The following is a 19,757-nucleotide window of genomic DNA, read 5'->3' as shown; positions in this document are numbered from 1 at the left end:
GCTAATGCTGCGGCTCTGTCACATTGCTGATGCGTTCACGTGCTGCTCGCCTGCCCCCCCACCACCCCAGCTTCCACCCCAGCTTCCACCTGTAGGCTCGGGGGATAGTTATCTAATCATCACTCAATGTTCTATGTACATCTGTGGAGTGATGAGGCCCGAACCTAGACGCCAAACTCAACTATATGCTGCTCTAATAAACATATTAAGAACACGTGAGTTGTCTGACTGAACATGATTTAAGTTTTCAATTCTAGCAATTTTAATTATTTTTGTTTGAGTCATTTGGAAACAGTACAAGCCATAACAGACCCATTACTTCGCCCTACAAACTGAAGGTTAAAAAAACGGCTAGTTCTGTAGACATCCCCCCCTCCGCATCAGAAAGTTGAAATATTTCAAACGTCAGGCCCTTTTTTAGAGAAAGCCTCAAGGATGAGGACTCACTGGTTTATTTGACAGAAAAAGGTCAACTTTTCCCGCCCAGATGAAGTCCAACACACTTTGAAATGTTGAGCATCCTGGACTCTCTCCCAAACATGGCTGCCTGTGGCTGTACCAAAACAGTGAGGAGAAATACACCAAAGCACTCGAGCTAAACATGTCTGTAGGTTTTGCTACTGAGAATGACACCTGGATTTATTTGTGCATCTTTTGAAATGTCTCATAAGTGTATAAACGGCTATTTATACAAATGATGGGCTACTTATTATCAACTACCTAAACAAATAACAAGAAATTGTTACCATGTTAAGTTCATGAGTGTTGGGTAACACCAGATGTGCTCAGTAATTCTGTTGTTATTTTTTGCAGTGTGCAGCTCAGCCACCTGTGCCTCCAAGTGAGAAGGTGGGGGGTCTAGATGGAGGAAAAGGAGGAAGAGGAGGAGGAAGATGCCTTGGCCTCCGGATGTCTCCATTTCAAGACAATGATCTCTCGAAAAGCTGTCACAGATTTAAAAGTCTCAATAAAACTCTGCGCTGTCCATATCTGTCTCTCTATGTCCAGCCGTCGTTATTGTTTTGATCCTTCTCCGTCTTTTTGTTGATGATTCGAGCTGCTTGAATCTGTCATTTTACCAACAACACAGAGAAACACTTCCCACAAAACGTAGGAGGCAAAATAACCAAGTGATGGAAAGTAACTAAGTACATTTACTCAAGTACTTAAATACATGTTTAAGGTACTTAAGAATTTCCATGTTATGCTATACTTTTCACTTTCACTACACTACATTTTAGCAGCAAGTATTGTACTTTTCACTCCATTACTTACTCTTTAATTTACCAGCTGCAAAATTAAAATGGTGTTTACATGAATGAATCCCTAGCTAGAGCCCAGTATGATTTATATTGTTCTTAAAATGTCCCATTATGCACGATTTGATGAGTTTTGAGACTGTATGTATACTTTGATGGATATGCTGCTGTACTTTATCCTGAATAACATTTTGACTTGTAGAATAGTAAATGAAATATCTCATTACTTCTTCAACCACTGCCAGAATCAAACCAAACCAGCATTGATAATAATTGTTATCTGAATAAGGTTCTAGAGATATTTAAGAAGAACATCCAGCAGATGACTTTCCTTTCCTCACCACATCATACAAACAAACCTCAGCTGGTGGCAAACTCACAGAGAGACGGGCATGTTTCTCATTCGATCTAAGCAGCGACGTGCAGTCAGGGGAGGCAGGGGAGGCAGAGCCTCACCTGTCATACTCATAGACTGGCCATACTACAATGTAACGGAAAAACAACTAAAGAAAAACTAAATAGTAATAATAATAAAATGTCTCCACTGATCTGTGTTGTAAATGTGATTTATGTATGATTCCAATCGCTTTTTATAGTCAAAATCAGCACATTTGCCGAGCTCCGCTACAACTACGGGTAGCGATGAGAAGTGAGGCAGGGACGAGCTCTGCCTCACGTAAGCCCACAGTAACTTGCTGGAGCGCGGGCACTAATTTAGCGCGGCACTTATTTTGTGAGCGCGCTCAAGCCAGTTACTGTGTGGTGAGGTGAGGCACAGATGAGCTCTGCCTCACCTCAAAATGCGTCACCTCACAGAAACTGGCTGGAAAGCGGGCACTAAGCGCATGCCTGCGCCATCTCACTGTATGTCACCAATGTAATGTTTGTAGATCCCTTTATTACATTTATCCTCGCCATCCATAGTCTCTAAATAACTTATTTCACGTATATGATATTTAGGCTCGCCGTACAACGGCAATGAAAAAAGCACCGGGGGAGGCAGCCATAACCTCTGCCGCACTGAAGGGGGCGCACGTGAGCCCACAGGTTCTTGTTGCTACTGTTATTCTACGCAGTGACGGTAGACCAGACGCAAACAACAAACTAGACTTTTGAAACTAGAGGAAGATAAGGAGGACTTTTACAAAAAAGTAATAGAGATTGTTGTCCTTGTCCAGAAGGATAGCATGGACTTCATCTTCAAGTCAAGGTAAGACCACATTGGTAATGAAAATTGGTTCTTACTAAGAAAGAACAATCCAATATTTAGATTGTGGGTATCCTTTTGTTGAACGGTCTGTTTAAAATGAATCGAAACATCAGACCAAAAAAGCTTTTGAAAATAACAGAATATTTCGATTAAGGTCAGAATATAATATTTGTAAATCTGACTCTGAAAGAGTCAGTGCCTCACCAGCCATGAACCTCACCGCACGTCACTGGATCTAAGTGTAGACTCTGTGAGCTGCGGGGGTGTAACAACTAAACTGGTTGATTAAATGAAAGTTTAATCATCTCTTTGGGGGAAATTAGATAATGTTATTAAACCAAATGATCTGCTTCTACCTAAAGTCCAAAGTGCCTCTCAGCTTTTCTGTTGTTTAAAGTATCTTCAGTTACATTGAAGGTTTATGTCTCGACCTTCTCCTTCCTGGGTGTTTTGTTCTGTGTGATTAACCACAGCTATGATGTTTTCTTTTAGATTTCAGATGTGAAACCTTTTCCTGCAGACAGATGAGACGAAGATCAGACGCCGTAAAACCTTCAGCAACTTCATGGGATTGCTTTTTCTTTTGATCCTTTGAACATAAGCTATATAGTACAGGAAATGGAACAAGATACCAGAGAAAAAGAAAGTCCTAGACTGTACTGTGATTCCTCCCCATGACCTGCAGCAACAAGATATCTAACAAGTTACTTCTTACTGGATTATTTAAGAGGAATTATCCGCACTCAAACGGCCCAGCGGTAAAGGAAGTATTCAGGTACGTTTTACTATCAAATAAAACCAATGGTTATTAATCGACTAATCTTTTCAGCTATACTAAATACAGTTTGGTTGTAATTCACAACAAAACATATATTTTAAACTCTTTCGTGTGCAAAAATATTTCAAGTTTACTTAAGTGGTCAAATAGATGCAATAAAAAGTACAATATTTCACTCTGAGATGAACTGGAGTAGCATGAAAAGAAAAGGACATATATTTACATTGTGTGTATAAGTACACTACTTAAGTTAATGTAGTCGTTGTTTTGTATCGCTAATTAAATCAACGACTGACGCTGTGAGTCACCAACTCAATAACTGAATAGGAGACAATTCAACAACAAGCATTTGAATCACACTGATGCTTTCACCAGCTGTTGATCCATCGCGTCCTTTTTCTTCACTCTGAGCTTAAGCAAAGCAGAAAGAAAAGAACACCTGGATATCACATCTGCATTTATAATGCATATCATTACAAATTAGCATACAGACAAAGAGGAAACATAGAGACAGTTTACGAGTCTCACAAACACCTGGCAACCAAAGCATTTTTACGGAGAATAAAAGACAATTTATTCAGGTGTATCCTTCAGTGGAGACAGTAAACTGATTGTAAAACGGACATGGCTATTTTAATGTAATTACAATAACGGTGGAGCCCATTCAGACTGCAGGGGACCAAAACAAATTGACTTGTCTGGCTCTCAGACGGCCCTGATGTCACCCTGCGCGCTCAAACACTGCACAGTACTGCGCACTCATATACCTCAACCCCATATGTCCCAGAGAGGGACATTTCTGTTCTTACCTTAAGAATATGTATGAGTGGTGGAAAGTAATAAGGTAAACAAAGTGCAACCATTCTGCTTTTTTCTACTCAAGTAAAGTAAAAGTACCTCAAAAGTGTACAGTACTTGAGTAAATGCATTAAGCTACTTTACACCATTGCTCTTAACAAATAATAAGGGAGTTAATAACAATAATTAGATATGTATATGGCATGCTGCGGCTGTAAACACACATGCAACAAGTTTTAGATTAGATCACCTACAAGCCTTAGTATCACAGTATTGTATGATGTCTTCACCTTGTGGCGTGATATCCTGTCTCCTGAGTCATTGGTGCCTGGGCATAAAAGGTCAGGGTTTCTTCAGCCTGAAAAAGATTTTAACTCGAGCTGATCCGGCACTAAAAGAGCAAGTGCACCCCCATGTGGCCTGAGAAGTACTTAGTGTTCATTATGAGAACTGTTCCTTCTCTTCTCAGTGCTAAAGCTTTGTTTGGTTCACGCAGGAAGACTGGGTAAACCTCCAATCACTGAGCTGCATATAGCTGTGATGTCAGGTGTTTATGCTGCCATCAATCCAGATCTTCATCCCACTTCCACATCCATCTAGATCGTCAGCATCCTCTTCATCATCAATCCAAATATTTATCATCACCACCAGTGTCTAGATCCCGGGGCTTTTTCCTATTATGCTCACGGCTGCACTTCCCACTTAAGATGTATCAGGATTGGGGTCTAATCGCCAAAGACCATTAACGTTTATATAATATGGCGATGTTTCAATACATTTTCTTTAAGCAAATAATGAAGTCTCTCCTGATTGAAATAGCAACAGTCGAATAAACAACTTCTTATCCTTGAGGAAATACAGATGCTAGCACAGAAAAATATTGAGGATGTTGGAGCAGATATCGTTTTTGTAATCCACTGAGCCTTTTTCTATTTTCAGTATGTCTCAAGAAATGTATAGAGAAAAAAGGGTTCATTATTTTTGAGGTATGATACTACTTTCATATATCCAATATACAAAAGGGTATTTCTTAAATGTTATATAAAGGAGAATATAAAGAACAAATTGAACCAAGTCTCTTAAAACATTTCTTTACTTTATGCACATCTTTGCTGCATTTGTCGCCTCAGTTATACACAACTGATATTGAAATCAAATGTTTGACCACAAAACATTTAACAACACAAACAATGACGGGAAAACAGAAAAAGGCCAATTTTCTTTTAAACACCATGTAGCTACTATACAGTATGCATGACCCGAAGAAAATACATCCAAACAGATTTCTCTCCAAGACATTCAATACTAAAATATTCAACCGATCATCCGAGGAGAACAAATTGCATTCCTATTTTGACATCACTTCCTATTTTGACATCACTCTTGAAAATCTGAAGTAAATATTGTAACCTCTGCTATTGACAGTAATTACAGAGCCCATCGGAAAGTATCTAAAAGTCTTTCACGCTTCAGTAAACCAACGGTACAAAAAGGTTTATATATTTGAGCTCACAGCTTTCAGAGATCCACTGCATTTTAAAAAGGGGGTTAATTCATGCTTTTCAACAAAGTCCCTTTAATTTCTCTACTCCTTTAAACGAAAACTTTATAAAATGACATCAACCTCTACAAAAGGCGTACATTCTTGTACTGGTAGGTTTGAAGCAGTAGAGGAAAACACCGAGGAGTGAAACACAAGCCTTTTAGCAGCATTAATGATGACCTTCCTATACACATTTACATTCTCATGATATTATTCATAGTGTCCTGTAGGATAAAAAAATACTTTGTTAAGCAAGGTATTCAACGCATGACAGGGAAATCAAAATATATCTTAATCAAGTTGAGAAGTTTGTCTGTTTCCTGTAAAAACGCAGCCAACAAGAACAGGTAAACAATACGGACGTTTTGGGCGGAAATACCAACTTTGTCCATAAAAAGAAAAAGAAAATCTGGTGAATTTACAATCTGGTACTCGATGGTTTACACAGAACAGGCAGCAACATGTCAACGAGAACTTATTTTGGATTTGAACCTCAAAATAAACAAAATACAGCTCAACAAATATCAGTTTTTAACAAGTATCTCGACTGGCTACAGTGACTCATCGTGCCGTGCAAACGTTTGAATATACTTTCACTTTTCCAATGTCTTCAAAACCTGCTTCAGGAATAATCAAACTTACAGTGAGCAGAGGAGGAAGGTGTTTGAATAAATACATTCACTGGAGATGCAAACCAACTCTATTCAGAAGAAAAGGAGATTAACAAACAGGAAGTGGTACGCAGCTTTGAATCAATGCTTACATGTGGCTCTGCTACTCGTTGTTAGTACTGGTTAAATGTTAGTAAGGACTTTCCTCATAACAGATCTCCCAAACTGATCCTATAAATTCATTCCTACTTGTTATTTAAAACTAATGGATATTGGCGGGAGAAAAGCCAATAACAATCCAATCATTTCCATTTCAAGTCTCCTGTTATACTTTCATTTAAATAATATCAGTTTTGAGAAAATGGCCTACAGTAGAAGTCTACAAATGGTATTTTATAGTGTCAGATTATAATTATATCATTCAATCAACATTTAAGTAAATATAAGTACTGAAAATATCCAATCTTTAATAATCAATTCGATCGGGACATCCATAATATGTTCACTAAGGCTGGGTTTCACCCTTCAAATTTATTTGTTTTATCCTCTTTGTCACAGAGTATCATGAAGTGGAATTGAAAGACTTTCAGTTTCATTTTCTTACAATATTAAGTCATTTAAATCGCAATATTGTATGTTTTAAGAGTGTGTTTTGTTCCTGTAGTTTCTTGATATACATTTTTTACACTTGAAAACATGTTTTTTTAAATCAATAAGGATAACTGTAGAAAGAAACATGTATTTCTGAAGTTGCACAGGATACAAGCCCTAGTGTACAGAAGAAGACAATCCTTATCGAGGTTCTGGGTACAAATGCCTGCTGCCGGACCGACGATCACATGCTGAAGGGTTTAGCTGCTCACCACCCTCTCACCTGTCCACACATCAAAAGCTTTGTTTGATTAGAGAAGAACCCAAAATGATAAAGTACCATTTTCCAGGGCCTGGGTAAAAACCTACCGAGATGAGAATCTGGAAGAGAGTCCATAGAGGTTGATGTTAATGTGTTAAAGGGGCTGGTTGTTGTGTGTCATCAAGTCCTGACTGAGTCCTCTGCCGTCTCTACCAGCCGAACTCAAGTGAACTGGCACTCCTCTGAGTACTCCGTGTCCTCCGGAGTGTACTGGGTGTCCTCCACGGCAAACGCGTTGAACGGGTTCTCTCCGTCGTTGTACTGGACGTCGCCGTCAAACGATGGTTCTGCTGGCTCTTGGTTCTCTGCAGGGTTCACGCCTGACTTCTTCACTCTGTTAAAAGAAAACAATACGATTATAAGGTTATTCTCAGGTCACTTGAATTATTTTCAATATTGACAACTGGTTTCAAAAACAAGTCTCATTGTAAAAGGTCTATGAGAAAGGCACCCTACTTCCCAATTGATTTATCACCTCAGTAAACACTTTCCTTTTGAGTGAAAATCAAACCCCATAACCCTTGTCTTTTACACACATAAGCACAACGTCCAGCTGAGAAATAAAACAAAAAGCCAATTCAATGTGATTATCAGGCAGAAGCTATTTATTTTTGTTCCGTTATAACGCCGTGTGCAGAATGCTTTGGCAATACTATGTTTAAAATGTGGTCGTGCCAATAAAGCCCCCTTGTATTGTATTTAACGACTAAAAGGAGTGTATACTTACTGGTTGTTATGTTTGGCTCCACTGATGTGAGACTGGTACTGCGCCACAGAGTTCAGTTCGATGCTGCACACGGTGCACGGGTAGCCCTTTAGCGTGGAAGCTGTGGACACACAGAAGATCGTTTTCAGAATGATTCAAAGTCACATTTAATTTCCCCCATTCACAATATCTCTCACACAACAGCAGTATTCAATAAATTATCTATATACCCACACAAGTAAAATATAGACTGTGTTTAATTTCGACTAGTTAAATCTATTATTCTATTTCTCCTCATACGCTCGCCATATATAACTCCTGATGGCAGACAGGAGACATCACACATATTAGGGATGTATTACTCTAGATCAGGGAAATACACACAGTGGGCCAAAATAAAAAAATGGGTACTAGTGGAGCGCCGGACTGGTTCAATGTTTATTGCAAAACTTATTAAAATGAACTTATTGCACATATTAAACCTGGAACTAACAAAGCTTAAATTATTGCCAATAAAAACAACATTAAACATTAAATAATCAGCTGCATTAATTTCTTCTGGCTCTATCTGCAGCTTCATTTCTTATGATTACATTTTTCCACAGGCCAACAACAGCTTCAACAAAACAATTTCCCTCAAAGAGAAAACCAAACATGCCCTGCTGTCGTGAGAGAGAAAGTGCAGAAGGAAACATCCATTAAACTCAGTGTTCTGCTCTGTGATGCTAGTTCAGATACTTGGCATCTCATCTTGGGTGCAAGGTCATCAATGTTTGGGTTCAGGCTCTGAGCTGAGGAAACCCTCAGGATGGAGTGAAGGTGTGCGTGCAATATACCGGCGGGCCAGATCTAATAGTAATTAGAAATTATCCTGCGGGCCGAAAGTAAATCCACGAGGGCCTGATTTGGCCCCCGGGCCTTGAGTTTGACACATGTGCTCTAAATGCAGTATTCAGGGTTCATACACTTTTTCACCAATGATTTTCAATGACTTCTCCATGACCTTTACCTAATTTTCCATGACCAAACATATGACTCTCTCTCAGCGGTGCCACTGAAAATGGTTTATTTTAACATGGAACAGGAAAATAAGGTCTGGATATGAAACATGTTCTGCCTATCTAAAACAAATCAAATAGGCTTACTAGCTTCTACTAAAATCTCTCAGCAGCAAAATACCACGTCAGTTAAATGCCATTTTACCTTTCATTACTATACAGTATTTATTATCATTATAGTATTACTATTTTGGCGATTAGATAAAATATATTTGATGCAACTTCAGGAAAAAGATTGTTTTCCAGGGCCTCGAATTAGCATTTTGAATTTCCATGACTTTTCCAGGTTTTTAATGACCGTAAGAACCCTGAGTAGTAAACATGAGCACAACTAACTACTCCCGTCTTAAATCTACATAAAAGTTATTAGTAAGAACTTCATTTGCAACACAACACATATGGGGCGAAACCTGCAAACTAGCAAAATGGACTAGTGCAATAGTCAAATAGCAGGAAGCTAAATATGTGTTAAATTAATATTTTCAATGCAGTATTGTGGAACAAAACATTTCAATATATGTTTCCCTGATAAGGACAATAATAAGGCAGAAATTATCAATCCCTTCTATATGGTAATCTCTATATCAATCAACATTATCGTAATTAGCTATTTTTCCATATATTGCAGCCCTAGAATGAATGCATTTTGACTGATTTCCCCTCCGCAAACACAACTCCATGAACTCCTGAGACTCTCTCCTCACCTGGTGCGGTGGAGGGTCCGTACGTCTCCATCAGCTTCAGCTTGGTCATCTGTTTCCGGTGCTTCTTGCCGACGTAGTGCTGCTGGGCCATGAGCGGGTTGTTGAAGCACGCATGGCAGATGGAGCAGAAACGGTCTGGGTCGTTGTTGTTGTTATTGTTGTTGTTGACGCCCGTCGCCGGCACACTGCTCGGATCTTCTGCAGGCTTTTTCTTCGGCTGGACTGTTACTGGTGTTTGGGAGGGGACTGCGGAAAAAGGAGGTAAAATTGAATATCAACAGAGATTTATTTCTGCATGTATCTTTTTAATTTTGCTTATAATTTGGGACAATTTTAATTTTTTAGTAGTATAAAAAGTAGTCCACGTTTTATTGTTCAGTGATATAACTATTTGTTTGTTTATACCTTGTTTTTAATTATGTTCCTCATTTGTTATTGTCATTTTCTGTCAAACTCTGCGTCAAGCATGAAAGTAGTGTTAATTTCGTCAGCTATTTTTTTAATTTAGTCTTAGTCCTGTGTTAAATGTCCTTTTTAGTTTTAGTCATATTTAGTCACCTTCATCCTGTTTTTATTTAGTCAAGTTTTAGTCGACTAAAAGTCTGAGCATTTTAGTCTTATTTTAGTCAAAGAAAACTAATTATTTTAGTCTACTTTTTGTCAATGAAAACTGTTGAGTCTTTTTTAGTCATCAGATTATATAGAACATTTCAGTCAAACTAGTCTAGCCAAAACCAATCATTTGTCATTTTAGTATATATAAATAAATAAGATTATATCTTGTCCTTATTTGATGAAAAACACAGGTTGAATGATTAAGAAGCTTTGCAGAGAGGATCTGCTCAGGTGTGTGGTGTTGTTACCAGCTGTGGCCACATTGCTTCCCTTCTGATAAAACAATGCATTCGCTTTTTTTCTCCGCCTCATTGTAGCGAAAATGGACCCAAATATCACATCGTTTCTTTCTCCCAAGCAGTGGTGGCTTTAGACTTTTTCGTTGTCAGTCATTTTGACGGACAGGATCGTAACATTTCCGTCATAATCCATTATTACCCGTCGAATGCACAATTTATCAATCACTCGCGCTGACGGGGGGTATTCGGTTAACGCGAGTGCGACCACTGCTCCCAAGCCCTGTTGCCATTTCATTTTCTGTTAAATAAGGTTAGTTAGACCATGAGTTAGACCCGAGTCTTCCTGACAGTTCACAGTGTGCCGCTGCCCGGTGTAATTCAAATCTACCGCCGCGCTCAGCACAGACACACAGCTGCTGCCCAGCGCAGCACCGGAAATGGAACTGCTGGGAGAAAAACTGACTATCAGAAATGTAACGTTATCTTTGATAATATTTCGTCTCCTCATTTTTCGTCAACGAAAGTAAAGAGAGATTTCGGCATAGTTTTTATTTAGCAAACTACATTTTCGTCTCGTCACTTTTCGTCAACGATATTGCATGATGATTTCGTTACAGTTATTGTTTACTGCCGTCGGTGCCGTCTCGTCATCGTCTCGTTTTCGTCATGGAAAAAAAGGTCGTTGACGAACATATTTCGTCATAGTTTTAGTCAACGAAATGAACACTACATGAAAGGTGCTATATAAATAAAGTGTATTATTTATTATTATGCTTTCTATAGCGTCTTTAGAAAATGTATATTGGTGATAGGATAAAGGCCATACTAGAAAAAGGAAATGAAAGGTAAAGAGATAAGAGGATAAAAATATGCTTTTTATCTTAGTCCTCATCTCTCCAGTTATTAACACTGTCCCGTCTCTCAAAATGACAGCAACCTAGTCTGTTGATATTATAAGAAGTAGTAGACAAACACATTTAGGGTTTCTGAGAGAACAACAAGCCTTTTTTAGTAGCGTTAATGAGCACGATTAGGATGTACTCCAAAATCCTGTTGTATCATTTTGTATAATGACAATATCAGGTTTGTCGAGGAACATAATTGTAAAGATCTGGTGAATTCACCATCTGCTACTCGAGGGTTTACACAGAACAGCGAACAACATTTCAGGTGGAAAGGTAAAGAGCTGGATGTTATGAATAAAATAAAACAAATAAGCGTAAATACCTGGGTGCCGGGGGCCGATGGTTTTCAGCCTCAGGTTCTTGGTGTGGAGTTTGCCGTTGTAGTGCGACTCGGCCTCCACCGGAGAGGAGAAGGTCATGTTACACACGTGACACACCTTCGATCGCTCTGTGTCTCCATTGTTACATTCCTGCTGACAAAGACACACAGCAATAGAAATCATTAATGGCTTCAAGAAGTCCCGTTAAATGAATGTGGAATCATCCCAACATCTGTCGTGTGATAAATAATCTTAAATCAAAACGGCTTCTGGGGGAAAACGCTTTTAATCAAAGATTCAAAAGGTTGAATTGGCATATTCACAATAGCTACAGTGAGTATATTAATGTCAAGGCTCCTCTAAAAGGCCCGGACACACCAAGCTGACACCAAAGAACTGACACAGACGGACCCCGACTGTTGTGTCGCCTCACGTCTCCTGCGTCTTGGCCATGTGTCGCACTGGAACAAACCGCAAAGACTTCAGCCGACGGCCAAGATGCACGTACGAACTGCGCATGCGTGAGTGGCAATAACTCTCCTTACCAGCAGGCGGTGGTAGTGGGTATTCGTCATTCAAAAGAGGCAACAACCGGAAGACAGACTGTGTGATACACAGAGAAGAAGAACAGACTGCGTGATATAAACAAACAACAAATAGCGTGCGTTCCATTTCCACTCTACAGCGAGAAGCTCACGGGGCTTTCCCGAACCTGAGTCGAGAGCTGGAGTTAAATGACATCTCAGATTTGCCTTCTTAATAGTGTGTTTGGGTCCCTCACTTCCGTTTCACTTCTCATGCACTGATTCGCTAGCTGAACAGCCAATCAGAGGGATTTATTTTGCCGACAGCCTTTGGCCGACAGCCCACCGATTCAACATGTTGAATCGGCCGCAAAGGTGTCGGCACGGCCAAAAAGACACGACGGTGCGGGACACACCAATCTGAGTAGGGCGTGTCGACGCTCATCGTCGGCCTGACGCCCAAAATCGGCTTGGTGTGTCCGGGCCTTAAGAGTGCAACACACGGAGATAAAAACAAGTTAAGGAACGCAAGAAGAAAAATAAATACAAAACAAATAAAAACGTGCAAAAGAATAGTCGAAGAGACACTTTGACTATGTTAAAGTAAACATGTTAAAACAGAATGTAAAATGATAAACTGTGGAATTAACTGTTTATTGTAATTATATTTAAATACAATAATATTCGTATAAACTGTGAGAGGCAGGTATGGGATGCAACGTTTATCTTTACAGTAATGTATATTTAAGTTAAAATACATTTAATAATCACCCTCAACAGCCTCAGTTAGATTTATTTATGTAAATGTATCTTTTCAGAATCAGAATCCCTTTATTAGACCCTCAGAGGGGAAATGTACAGTGTTACAACAAGGAGACAATACAAAATAAAACTGTATTTAGTAGGGATGTAACGATACCAACAACTCATGGTATGATAATATCGCGATAAAAAGTCCACGGTACGATATTTATCGCGATATTGAAAAATAAAAAGGGAAAAAAATGTGATTTTTTTTTTTACTTGATTATTTTTCTTTATTAAATAATAAATCTGATTTGAACAGCATTTTAGTAGATAGTAGTATTTGAAAGTGTCACAATATAATAATCAGACCCGGCAATAGAATAAATCAAGTAACTCAACTCTAACTCACTCACTCAGCATCATCAAGGTTATCTTTCAGGAATATGAGCATGTCCACATTTCCAGGTAGAAGCTGGGATGTTTGGGCGTTTGCAAAATCCCCTGCTGTGGGAAAAACTCTCTTGCTTGGTACTGATGTTGCTGGGACAGAGATATGCTTTGGCCATGAGTGACAGCAGTGGGTCAAACTGTGCATTCTCTCTCCACCACTTCAAAAACAATACAGTTGTTGCCAAGAAGGTGAGGCTTATTGACAGGGATATAAATATACTGTTGGTACTTGTCAATGTCTCTAGGTCTGTACATGTAGCCCTGTAAATACGATGTCTTTTTGTGTTATCTGTTGTTTTATGTTCATGTTGTAACCTACTTGCTGCCATGTTGGACAGGTCTCCCTTGAAAAAGAGATCGATGATCTCATTATTTTAAAAAAATCGCGGTAGATTTTGTCAGTCTCACGACGGTATTGAGACATTTATTTACCGCGATATCGCGATATTCGATATATCGTTACATCCCTAGTATTTAGTAAAGTAGCAAGCACACAATAATAAATATTTATATCAAATAATAATTACACGTTCCAAGAACAAAAAAGGTAAGTGCAAGTATTAAAATAAAAGATGACGTAAGTAAATACATTTATATGTTACTTTTAGAATTAATTAAGCTTTTATTAAAACCACTTGCTGTCCCTACTTCAGGGTATATGCAGGAACCCTGAAGTCAAATGTAATTCCTTTTAAAACCTTTTTTAAGACCCTTTCCATACATTTTAAGACCTCATCGCCACTTGGAGTTTAAACCGGTTACCTTGGCGACACACTTCACCTCACATTGACTATATACAGTATGGATTGTCCTTCCTCCTTATCTTCCAACCATTTGGCCGCAAACTTGCATTTCCCCATAACGATGTTGTTTAGCAACCGGCGTAAACGGAGCTTCGTGCTATCAAGCAGTGAGCGTGCGATGTCCTGTTCAGATGACGTCAAACCCAACGGGATGCCATCAATAAACTACACAGAATCACACTACACACCTACGCAATGATTACATTCAGGCACACTGTAGAATACAACCTCTTTGGACCATTTATATACTTATTGAAAACAAGCTACACAATGTAATACCTTGGAAAATGCTGTTTAATAGCCTTCATTTTCCTTAAATTGATTTATCAACTTTTAATACTTTTTAAGACCCCGCAGACGCCCTGCTACATGCACTGCAAAGAAATGTCTCTTTTGCTCTGCTGCAAATACAAATTCAATCTGATTGGACGAAGCCTAAAGCAAACAAGGCAGTGAATGCATCCCGGACTCGTTCCTCATAGAAATGAACAGCTAGTGAAATCAAGTGTGATGACCGCCACAGTTTATTTAGGGATATGTTGCTATGTGGGTTGTTTTTAAATGAATGACGTGTTGCTTAACTTGATATTTTAAACATGACAGCACTAACTGGCAGTCAACTGCAGGCAGAGAGAAAGAGTGTGCCGGCAATGAGCCAAATGTGATGCAAAATCTCCAGGGAAATCCAAATGCTCTGTTCGCTGAAGATCAAAAATACGCTATAAAGTACTGAGTGGTCTATTTAGCTGTTTTACTCACACTGTCAGATGCTGACGACTTGAATATTTTCAGCGCAGGCTCCTTATCGTTTTGGATGGAAAGATAACGGCGCACTTTGTTGGCATGTTTCTTGCTCTGAAAAGACAAAAGATAAAACCTTAACACATTTACCTGATTGGTTGAAATGATTGGTGTGCTGCTTTTAAAAAAGGACTTTGGGAAGGAGTGGAAGAAACATTTTGTATTCTTTCATAAACACAGCTTCATTACAGCTGGAAAAATAAAACTAGTTCAAGTGATGTAAAGTGCATTAGATTAAATAATAATGCCTTCTTGCTTTTATACAAATGGGAAACATTTTGGGGGAATTATACAGCTTTCCCCCATATCACTGAGAAAAGCAGCACCGTTCAAAGTAAGTAGAGTCCCATAACTTGGGAGAGAGGTTGCAGCAGACTGACCTGATAGTGAGTCAACTTCTGGGACTCAGAATTGAGGACAGCGCTGCAGATTTTACACTGAGAGTCAGAAAACAGGTCACCGTGCTCCTTTATCATCTTATTTACTGCAGTGAAGGAGAGAAGAGAGAAAGAGTTGATTTTAAAACTAGGTCACTTCTTCTGGGAACATGTAATTATAACACACTGTGACAAAAAGTTCAAACAACATTTCCTTTATCAAGAAGGCTCATTAGTGTCACCCTCCAACAGCAAGGAGATCCCCTGAAGGTTATTTTGAGTTTTTCTTTTTACAAAAATCTCCCTTTTCTTCACATAGGCTTCCTGCCTGGTTAGTAATACCGTTTCAAATGATCTGAGGTCACGTCATTGTTCTGGGCTGAAACTACAGAGGAATGTAATACTGGAGATATATAAGACGTATAATAATAGGACATTTCTTGCATCATGTGTATTTTGCCCTTCAGACTAAATGTGTGTGTTGCTGCATTATAAGGTACATTTAATGTTTATGTTAATTTGAAATGTATTATACATTTTTTAACTGATGCCATGTTAACAAAACAATGAGATCAATTAAGTATATCTAATCTAATTAATGTAATCCTCAGGCTTCACAAATGTCAAGATTTGCTGCTTTCCTTTTATAGTTAATAGTTCAACCCTTTTGCATTAATACACGAGTGATATAGTGTAATAGTTAACAGCAAACTAGTCACAGGAGACATTTCCCTGTATTAAATACTACTTAAAGTACATTTCCCTGAACATACTAAAACGGAAGAAACATGTTTAATGTGGGACACTTGGACAGTCTTCTTCCATGGTGTGATATAAGTACTACAAGTAAAGCAAATGATCTGAATGCTTCAGTAGTGGAGTGGGACTGAAATAGAAAATGCAAACGGAGGATTTGCAGTGAATGCATTTAGCAACAGTGGTTCAGCCAAATATAAAAGCTATTTGACGCATTTGCCTTATAAGATTTAATTCAGAAAACTCATTCAAAGATGAGCAACAATGCTGTACAGTCAAAAAGACGACCATGTGTGTTGTGTTCCTGACGCTCTGTATACAAACAAGACCCGATTTTAACCTGACTTTTGTGAGTTGTGTTGTGTAACGCAGATCGGTTTAAATGATGCATGCGTGCTGCTGACTCAAGCCTAAAGAAGCCCATCTCAGTCTCCTCTGGTGTACAGGCAGAGGCTTTTATTTCCAATCAGCCCGAAGCTACATAGGATGCAGACATGCTCTCATCGACCTTGGAGCTGCAACAGTTAGCTTAGCTTAACAGATATTAGCAAACCAGCACCGCTCACAGTGCAATGCATGCTAAAGTTAGCTCGCAGGAAGCTAACAGCAACACTGGCATCTTGAGCTTGATTAGCAGCACCTGTGACACCGGGCACTTACACTGTCTTAGATGTGTTTGTTTGCAAGAGAAACGTTAGATTAGTAAAGAAGCAGGACTTACCCTCAGCCAGCCCCGAAGGTAAGTAAGGAAAATCCTCCGTCTGCATCGCAACGGCCATAATTTCTGCTTAAAGCCAGCCGAGTCCTTATGCGCATGCGCACCTGACACACAGTGGGCCATGGATACAAATATATTCATATTAATTTACTAGAGCAAATAAAATCATACTTCTTTATTTAACCAGTCTCTGTTATGTGTCACTTTGTTACATATAAGAGTATTTTAATGTGGTTTTTGGACAATGAAATTGTACTTTTAGATGGCCTACGTTGGGTAGATTCGTATAATGTAGGTATGAATCATAAAATAAAAACATTTCGTGTTTTTTTAAGTAAAATAAAAACTAGTTGGTGCCAAATAAACGAATTGGAGTAAACATCATGTAATAACATATTTTCGTTTCCTGATTAATTTATTATTCATAATGTTATCCGTGCCGTTGCGTCAAAAAAACCGGCATGATGTTAGCAAAGTTACGCACGTTCCCCCGACGTGACGTAGAACGCACACGAGGCATCAACTATTTAAAAAAAAACATGGAATGGAACTTGCCTAGGTCATTTTGAAAGTGCTCTGAAGTTTGGAACACGTCGCAATGACGTCATCATTTCGTGGCAGCTTGCTCTCTGGAACTTATAGCTGTTGTGAGAAATATCTTGTATTCACTTGAGTCCAGTTGTTAAGCCTGCAATTACCATGGAGGTCTCTGGGTTAGCTGTTGACTTGTTTCATAGATGCAATGCTGGTGTTGCTCTTGAGGATACCATGCTAGAAAAGAGCTCATCCCTGCAGTGTGGTGATGCAAAACAACTTAATGAGATGCATAGCGCTGATGAAAGTGATGAAGACGACGACATTGAGGTCATTTATTTTCAGAAACCAACTCATTACATGGACACATCATCCATCAGTGATAGCAGCATTTCAGAGAGTGCTGTGAAACCACGCACCTCCCTGCATGCTGGTTCTTATCTATTTGAAAACATACAGAAATCACCAGAGGAGAGTAATGCCAAGACAGATACACAGAAGCAACATGAAGACTTGAACGGCCCTTTATGTGATGATACCTACTCATCAGATGTCTCCTTCATAGCCCAAACTGGGTCAGACGACACGCTAAGAAGTATCACATACTACAAATATTTTGTGTCTCTGCTGCTTGTCAGGTTGCTAACAAGTATCACTAAAGCGACCAAGACAACGCTGACCCTGACAGACTTCAGTGATATTATAGAGAACATCGCAAGCAGGATGACGAGAGAACATTTTGACACTGAAACTTTTTTAAACCCTAATTCTTTAGCCCTTGAAGATATACGCAAGTGTATTTTCAAAGACCTGAAGAAGGTGTTTGGCAGTGCAAAGCTCGTGCAGGTTGCAATGTCCTCACGTGATCCAGAATTTGACGATGCTGTTCTCCGGGCCTTAACTCATTACCTGATTGTCCATGAATTAGTACCTCAAAAAAAGGGTGTTGTTTTAAGGTTGTTCACATCATTATCCACCGCCATCGCAAAGCCTTTTAAATCCTGCTGTGGAAAAAAAGTGCATCCTAGTAGTCATGACCAAGAAGAGGACGACTTCACACTTGTCGAAGATATATATATTGCACCTGAGCAGCAAATCACAGAGGACTTTCAGCCATTTTCTGCAGAGCCTTCTGACACCTCAAAAGATTAAAAAGTGTGCCAAAACTTGATCTATCTTGTGTTCGTTGGGTTGTTAACTCATACTGCTAAGGAGGCACGTGAGTCAATGCGGGATATCGATTTAGATAGAATCCTAAGGTTTCTGACAGCAAGGGCACTGACAGATAAAGCGTTAAATATCAATCTTTTCAGCTGTGACAGTAAAAAGTTAAAGAAGATTTCCAAGGATATGTTCAGAGACCTCAGACAGCAGTTCGGCTCTGCAGAGGCGCTGCTAGAAGCCATTATATCACAGGAACTGGCTGTTGCCGATGCCATTATCGAGACCTTGAAAACTAACCTGGTCTCTCCAACTCAAAAGAAGAACACCATTGTCAGGGTTTTCTCAAATATGGCCAGAGCTTTAGTGAAGCCCTTCTCTTTCAGCTGTGGATGTGGATCTGATTTGCTGACGACACGATAGTCATCGGCCAGATCACCGACGGCAACGAGGCGGCGGCGGCGGTCGAAAACCTGACATCTTGGTGCTAGGATAACAACCTCCATCTCAACGTCAGCAAAACAAAGGAGCTGAATGTGGATTACAGGAAGCAGCAGAGAGAGGGACACGCCCCCATCGCCATCAATGGGACTAAGGTGGAGAGAGTCAGCAGCTTCAGGTTCCTCGATGTCCACATCACTGAGGACCTGACATGGACTCTTCACACCACCACCATCACCAAAAAAGCTCGACAGCGACTCTTCTTCCTCCGCAGGCTGAGGAGGTTCAACATGGACTCCAGGATACTCTGCAACTTCTACAGGTGCACCATAGAGAGTATCCTGAGTGACTGCATCACGGCCTGGTACGGCATCTGCACCGCCCTCAATCGTAAGGCTTTACAGAGGGTGGTGAAAACTGCAGAGAACATCACCAGGACGGAGCTGCCATCCATGGAGGACTTTTACTCCCAGTAGCTATTCACGTTGATGCCGACTAACCACTTCAGTATCCACAGTGTTCACAAAACAACATTCAACATTTTTAGATTGTAAATGATACTGTAGCCCCCTAGCAGGAACGAGAGGATTTGATTCAAAGTCTTCCCTCTCCTGTGCAGTTATATGTCTTTGGGTTTTTTCTCTGTGTACTACAGTTTTTCTCCCAACACATGCAGCTGATTTCTTCACTGTAACAACACAAATCAGTCATATAGTATCTATGTTCCATTTGCCACACATCAAAATGTAAAGTGGTCACCACAAAGCACCTGTTAGACCCATCAAG

The 19,757-nt window shown here is 39.5% G+C and overlaps 1 protein-coding gene across 2 annotated transcripts; it reads right to left on the bottom strand.

Moving 5' to 3' along the window:
• Positions 1-5,120: 5,120 nt before the first annotated feature.
• znf346 (zinc finger protein 346) lies at positions 5,121-16,923 on the bottom strand. Of its 2 annotated transcripts, none has more exons than XM_034198325.1 (7): positions 16,839-16,923; positions 15,365-15,468; positions 14,943-15,038; positions 11,662-11,812; positions 9,581-9,826; positions 7,840-7,939; positions 5,121-7,446 (listed from the first exon to the last, which is right to left on the bottom strand). In XM_034198325.1, exons 1-7 carry the CDS (start codon positions 16,894-16,896, stop codon positions 7,275-7,277), a joined length of 927 nt encoding a protein of 308 aa, XP_034054216.1. In that variant the 5' UTR covers positions 16,897-16,923; the 3' UTR covers positions 5,121-7,274. The 2 variants fall into 2 exon arrangements, with proteins under 2 accessions (XP_034054216.1, XP_034054224.1); XM_034198333.1 differs by having other exon boundaries at positions 11,662-11,809.
• Between the last annotated feature and the right edge of the window lie 2,834 nt (positions 16,924-19,757).

Source organism: Gymnodraco acuticeps, unplaced genomic scaffold (assembly GCF_902827175.1).
Source record: "Gymnodraco acuticeps unplaced genomic scaffold, fGymAcu1.1, whole genome shotgun sequence".
NCBI lineage: Eukaryota > Metazoa > Chordata > Actinopteri > Perciformes > Bathydraconidae > Gymnodraco > Gymnodraco acuticeps.
Note: the sequence above shows the minus strand (reverse complement) of the source record. Positions and strands in the feature narration are given on the sequence as shown.